This window comes from Eumetopias jubatus, unplaced genomic scaffold (assembly GCF_037043125.1).
Source record: "Eumetopias jubatus isolate StellerSeaLion01/CBP00866 unplaced genomic scaffold, mEumJub1_p1.0 scaffold_7, whole genome shotgun sequence".
In the NCBI taxonomy this organism is placed as follows: Eukaryota; Metazoa; Chordata; class Mammalia; order Carnivora; family Otariidae; genus Eumetopias; species Eumetopias jubatus.
This window is the reverse complement of record NW_028274813.1, coordinates 63,349,295-63,355,931: the sequence shown is the minus strand read 5'-3', so window position 1 is coordinate 63,355,931 and position 6,637 is coordinate 63,349,295. Positions and strand designations below refer to the sequence as shown.

Genomic DNA, 6,637 nt, shown 5'->3' with positions numbered 1-6,637 from the left:
TTGCTGTTTGCAAGTCCCTCGCACGCCCCCCGCACCTCCTCCTAGCGCTTGCGGTCCCCCCACCCCAGCCCGCTGCGCGCACATCAAAGCGCCTCTCCGCCGCGCACAGTGGCCGCGGCTCACTAATGGGATTGCAGGCTGGTGCCTGGCTCCGCTGCTGCCGCCGCCGCTGCTCGCCCTGCTGCTGCTGCCGCCGCCGGAGCCCAAACCCGAGCCCCCGCCAGCTCTCGCCCAGAGCCGCCGCGCCTGGGGGCCGAAGCCGCCGCGATGATCCGAATCTTTCCGGATTTCAGCGTGCAGGTGACGGCCGCGGCGGCCGGCGGGGCGGCCGCGGGGGTGCCGGCCGGCGCGGGCATGGGGAGGGCCGGCGCCGCGGCCAACGGCACCCCGCAGAACGTCCAGGGCATCACCTCCTACCAGCAGCGGTGAGTAGTCCCGCCTGGGCTGGGATAGTGTCCCCTGCCCCGGGGTGCTGGGGTGGGACTCACTTTGCCTCCTGTTTTATGCGTTACAACACACATGCACATCGTCAGGGCTCACTTTGCTGGCTCCTCGTTCTACAGATGAGAAAGAAAAACAAATTCACAATTCGGATTGAAAGGCACTCCAGTGTACTGGCGAAGTGAAATCATCCTTTGCCCTCCGCCTGGCCCCAAATCCAGAACCCCAGCCCCGCGTAGCCTAGGAGTTGCTGCGAAGTCTTAGACACAGCACAAGGTGCTTTTGCAAAGTTTGGGTTCCCCGTCCCCTTCCGCGGAATTTTCTCCCTGCCTCTACCGGGTGCGAACCCGAGCTGACGGGCAGCCTGGGGCGGGGGGGGGGTGTGTGAGCGATTGATCACTGGAGGCTGATTGATCATTTGTTTCCAAACAGAATAGGAACGATTTTCACGTGTAGCTGTAGACTTGGATTCTACATAATAGTGTTATCATGTCACCTGTTACTACAGGGAAATACAGCATGAAATCCGAGTCTCCTCGGCGCTGTTAAGTATTCATCTTAAATGCATTATAATGCAAATGCGTAAGATTTCAGAGATGCGAGTTAGGAAGCAAATTTTACAAAGTTAGGCTAGGTGGGTGAGAAGGAAGTTTTGAAGTATTACTTGTTTGCATTTCTCTCATCTATAGATTTTTAATAAAATATAGTTGTGATATTGAATTAGTAGACATTCTTTGATTCAATTAGGAAAGGGATGGGGGGAGGATACTACCACCAACAGCTCTAGAACCCTAAAGTTTTTCCTTAAGGACAAGTTGTGATCTACCAAGAGTTTATGAAAAAATGTAATCCACGAAAATGTGCTGAGAAAAACTGACAATGTAGTATGAGAGGTAAGCTTCCCATTTGTGGGGCTCAGTTTTATAGAAGATGGAAGAAAAAAAGAACACATGAAAGTGTGAAATTAAATATTTGTGTTTCCCAGATTGCACACGATTAAATATCTGAGAGATTTGCCAATGGCATTTAACTTAAAATATACACAATGCATAATTCAAATAACAGTTCCTATTTTTACCTTGTATTTCAAACTTCATTGATTTGAGAACCTTTGATTTGAACCAACAGTGTTTAAACTGAAAAGGTTAAGATAATCTATCACTGCCATATTTTGTGCTTTCTAACCAATGGCCCAGCGACCAGAGCAGATTTTGCATAACACACTGAGTGTTTTCCAAGTTGATGCCCAGTATTGCAAATATTCTGTAGAAGACTTCATTATATGCTTTGAGTACTGTCGGAAGTTTTAAAAAGAGAGTCTTGAAAATAACTCAAAAACAGGCTATTTCTGGTCAAAGAGATTTTTTAATTTAAATTATTTTAGTCTTGTTTTCAGTGATTACAAGAACCTTTAATACAAAAGATCTGGGAATCTTTCAAACATAAAGGACTAGAAAAGAATTAGATTTTTTCCTTTTCATGGTTCAGGTAAGGTTTTTTTTGTCACCTACAAAACATTTAATGACAATATAATCTGGTGGTCACTTTAACTAGGAAGTGCAGGCTATAGTTACAATAGTATGGTCTGTGAAGTAGGGAGTCAAGGGTCAGAAATGTCAGATGGCCTTTGGACAATTTCAGAGACCTCCGACTAATCCATAACATATGAATTGGGCATAAGACGTGGTCCTGAAATTTCAGCCTTTACATTTGCTCTCAGAGTGCTGGTGTCCTTCACCACAAAGATCTTCCCAGGGCCAATTTCCCCCATAGGTCAGGAGCCTTCAGGGGTAATCCTTCATATCTTCCCCCTCCAGCACTGAAAAGTCCAGATGCCTTCCACCGTCATCTTTGAATTTGGGCTACTTTATCAAGTCTCTGAATCTCACTGTGGTTCTAAAGACTAAAGCTTTAAAAATAACCAACTCTAAACTTTAGCCTTTGGGATATATTGTTTCCTTCCTCTCTATGTTCAGTCATACTGACAGAAGAGAAGGTGCTGGCTGTGAAAAAATGGAGCTTTCTTTGGTTTCATTAGTCAGATATGATGACACCTGTTACTGCCTTTAATTTTTGTTAATTTGGGGACTGGAGAGTGAGCCATGCTTAAGGGAGGGTTTGAGGGCAAATGCTTAAGGGAGGGTTTGAGTCATGAGTACCCTGTCCTCTGGCCCTACATCACCAGGCCACTAGCATGTGAGGCTTTAGAGGCTATGAGGGGCAGACTTAGTTTCCACTTCAAAACCTGGATATGTTTGCTAAAGTGAATGGTGACACATCATTTTACTGAAATACCTTTTTGCATTAAGTGCTTTTGGGGAGTCTGATGAAGGAGTGACAGGAGTTGGGTGCTCTTCAAGCAAGAGTGGCCTGTTGGGAGAACACAGCTTCTCTCATTTGTCATCTTTGGGCAGAAACGCCGCAGGCTGGCTGTCCTGGAGCCAAAACTTCCAACTGGCAACTTTCCCCCCCTCCCTGCCAGCCCATGTGTATCTTGTATTCAATACTCTCCACTTCATTTTTCAATCATTCTCATCTTCTACCTGTAGAGTGTACTCCAAAGAGAACTCAAACACCATCACACAGATTAAACACCTCTGCCACGAAAAACACTTGTGTTTTCAAAGTTTCCAACTCTCAGCCCCACTTTACTGGAACGGTAGGACCGGAGGGGACCCCTTTTCAGGTCTATTTTTTTCTTAAGTTGAAAGTAAAATGCAAAGCCTCACATAGGACTGATGCTTTCTGTGTGGCTCTTTCATTTATTCAAAGTGGAAATGCGTTGGGAGTCCTTTCTGCTTTCCTGGTTGACACATGACTGACCCAAGTCTCTGCCTGAAAAGCTGCCCACACCCGGCAGAGTGGTTTAGTGGAGAGGGGCGCTCAGACCAGGGTCTACCCGGGTAATGGGATTCCAGCACTGGCCCTTCATTGAGTGGCCCTTTCTCTAGGCCTCGCTGAGCTGTAAAATGGGGGAAACGACAGAGCTTGATCCCAGAGTCCGTAGTCCTCCGGTCCCAGGTCCCAGGAGCCAAGTGGGGACAGGCGTTCATACCTAACTGCGTTGAAACTCCTGGGGATTCACCTGTGAACCCTGGGGTCTGCAGATGTATGTATGCGCGTGAATAATGCAGATGTTCCAGCTCGGGAAGTGTTGGTGAGAGCGCCGGAGCCCTAAGGTGCCTGTGCAGCCGCTGCGCCCGCCCATCGGGCTCTCGCGGCTCGCTGGCTTGGCCAGCGCACTCCCACCCGCGTTTATTTCCGCTGTCTCGGAAGGCGCTCCCGGGACGGCGTCCTGTCCGAGGCCAATCCCGTGGCCTCCCGGTTCCTGACTCTTTCTCCCTGGTTGCGATACTCCTGAGAAGGGAAATGTTCGAAACTGCAACTGAGTGGCGTTGTTGTGCTGGCAGCCGAGCTTCCCAGTCCCCCAACGAGAGAGAGAGAGAGAGAGAGAGAGAGAGAGAAACAGGAGAGAGAGAGAGAGAGAGAGAGAGAGAGAGAGAGAGAGAGAGAGAGAGACGGGGAGAGAGAAGGGGGGGGTGTGTCTGCGTGCGAGAGAGCGCTCTGGAGCAAAGCAGCTGGAAAATGCCCAGAAATACTTTCACAGCGGTCAAGCTGGGAACCCCCTGCGTGTCTTCCCCCTCCCCGCCCCTCCTGGCCTAGGCCCCGATCGCCCCCCGCCGAGAGGGTGTGTGCCCCACCTGCCACCAGGCCAGCTCCGGGTGGTGGCGGTGGGGGGCGACAGTGGGGGGTGTGGCGGCGCGCGAGGGCGAGAACCCGGAGGCGGCGGGGCCCTGGGCCGGGCTGCCCGCGGGGCCGCGCGGCAGCCTCCCCCCCGCCGCCGCCTCCCCCTCCTCCTCCTCCTCCGCCGCCGCCGCCGCCGGTCGCCTGTCTCCGCGCTGGGCATGTCTCGGGAGCCGAAGCGGCCCGGGCCGCGGGGGCTCTGCGGCGCATGGACGGCGGCGGCGCCGGGCGAGCAGGGGGAGGAGAAGGCGCAGGCGGCGGAGGAGGCGGCGACCTGCGGCGAGAGGCACCGGCGGCGCGAGGGGACGGCCGGCCGCCGGCGAGGCTCCGGCCCCACTACTTTTCCGTAGCCTCCCAGCCTCAGCAGCACGGCCGCCGCCGCCGCCGCCGCCGCCGCCACGGCCAGGGCCACGGCCGCCGCCCGCCGGGCCGCCACTGAGCGCCGCGCACGCCCGCACTCACTCCCGCCACCCCACGCACACGCACACCCCCCGCCCTCCCCACGCCCCCCACCCCGGGAGGGGGGAGAGAGGCAAAAAGTAAGAGAGGAAAAAAAATAGCAGGAAGATGGCGCCCACCAAGCCCAGCTTTCAGCAGGATCCTTCCAGGCGAGAACGGTAACACTTTTCTGTTTATTGAACCTGCCGCCGGGGCGGCTGCTCCCACCGCCGCCGCCGCCTCCGCCGCCGCCGCCGAGGTGGCGGGGCCCGCTCCGCAGTCCGCCTCCTGGGCCGCGAGCCCACGGGGACCTTGTCTGCGGGCTTGCGGCTCAGCGCTCGCCCGCGGTCCCCGCGCGCATTGTCCGCCCGCGGCGGCTGCGGCAGCGAGCGGGCTCCGGCGGTGGCGGCGGCGGCGGCGCCAGGCTCTCCGAGCAGTCGCACCTCCTCGGCTCGGCGAATGGAGTGACTCGCTGACAAAAAAAAAAAAAAAAAAGAAAGAAAGAAAGAAAAAGAAAAAAAAAAGAAAAAAGAAAAAGAGAAACAAACAAAAAAGAGAAGGGGCTGCTGTGTGACGAGGAACAGCAGTGAGGGTGGGGGGCCGGGGGATCCCCGAGGCCGCCGCAGGTCCCTTGGCAGCTGCTCTCTAGGAAGGAATGAGGCTGGGGAGGGGGAGGGAAGGCAGGCGAGAAGGGGGAGGAGGAGAGGAGGAGGAGGAGGAGGAGGAGGAGGCCGGGGGCGGGGAACGGAGCTCGCGCCAGGCCCGGAATGTGTCGCGGAGGGGCTGTCTCCGCGCGGAGCGGCTAGGCCGGGCCGGGAGGACAGAGGCGCGCGGCCGCCACCTCCCCGCCGCCCAGGCTGCGCCCTTAGCCTTGGCAACTTGTGGGTCTCTTGCTTTGCCCTGCTTTGCTCTCATCTTGCCCTCCTTTCCACTCCTCCGCTCCCCGAAGAAAAAAAAGAAAAAGCAAGAAGAAAACCCTCAAATCCAAATTAGCGAGTAAACAGCGAGATTCAAAATGTGCCAACAGTTGGAACGGTCTATGCCCCGTTAGTTACTGTTTGGGGATCTGTGTTTTAAAAAGTTCCTGGTGAGAATTGCATATCCAGGCCGAGCACGTCTGTTTGAAGTTAGTTAAACTAAAGCCAAAGGGAAAGGGAGTTTGTATTCAAAATATCCTTAACCGTCCTCCGAGAATGGCATTGTTAGATTGCATAGTAACTAAGCATCCCCCCCACCGCCCCACGTGGTTTTCCCTCCTGCTGTCCACCCAGCCTACTTTGTTTGGAATCCTATTTGCTATTAATTGGCAGCGTTAATGACATTAATTGCATATAGCATATTGGTTTGTGCAAAGTATCTTTTTCTGTCTCCAAAGAGGAAATGCTCAGTAGGAAGTATGAAATGTTACTCATTGCTTCAAGAGGAAAACAAATGCTCTTAGATATATGCCCCCCCCAACTTCCCTCATAGGTCTAAGTGAACTTGAGAAAAAAGATGAGAGAAGTCCATGGTAGTTGCAAGATTTAATTATTATTACATGGGAGGTTTTATTTTTTGATACAACATAGCATTTAACCTATAGCTTACATCAAGTAGAGGGTAGACAAACAGATTTAAGACATACTCATTAGAAAGCTTCAGTTACGCTATTGCTTGTTTCCTTCAGCAGAATTGTCAGGATTAAGAGAAAAATTTTGTTAGGTAGGTGCATAATTGACAAATTCTAAACTCTGGATAATTTCTATATAAATCCTATACCTAAAATAAATCAGGCATGATCCAGTTTTTAAAGATGTTGAATGTGTATAACCTTAACTGTCTGAAAACTCATACTAGCTAAAAGGCATATTCAGTGTTTTATGAAGAATTCACATATTAAGTACATTGCTCTTGTAGATAAGAAAAAATTTTTTCAGAGCACTGCGCAGGTCTTTTATAATTATTTTTTATTTAACATGGTAGTGAATACCTTTTCAGATCAGAAGTTTATAATTGATTTCCTTCCTCCCTTCCA

At 52.1% G+C, this 6,637-nt stretch overlaps 1 protein-coding gene across 5 annotated transcripts in view; it reads left to right on the top strand.

Annotated features, from left to right (window-relative positions):
• The first annotated feature begins 267 nt into the window (after positions 1 to 267).
• Positions 268 to 6,637, top strand: part of NPAS3 (neuronal PAS domain protein 3) — an 832,468-nt gene continuing 826,098 nt past the window's right edge. For 3 of the 5 annotated variants that reach the window (XM_088024646.1, XM_088024645.1, XM_088024644.1), the window contains exon 1: positions 355 to 425. In XM_088024646.1, the coding sequence (XP_087880772.1) occupies positions 355 to 425 (71 nt within the window). Of the gene's footprint in view, positions 426 to 6,637 lie in introns of all 5 variants that reach the window. The other 2 variants (XM_088024643.1, XM_088024642.1) reach the window with 1 other exon arrangement.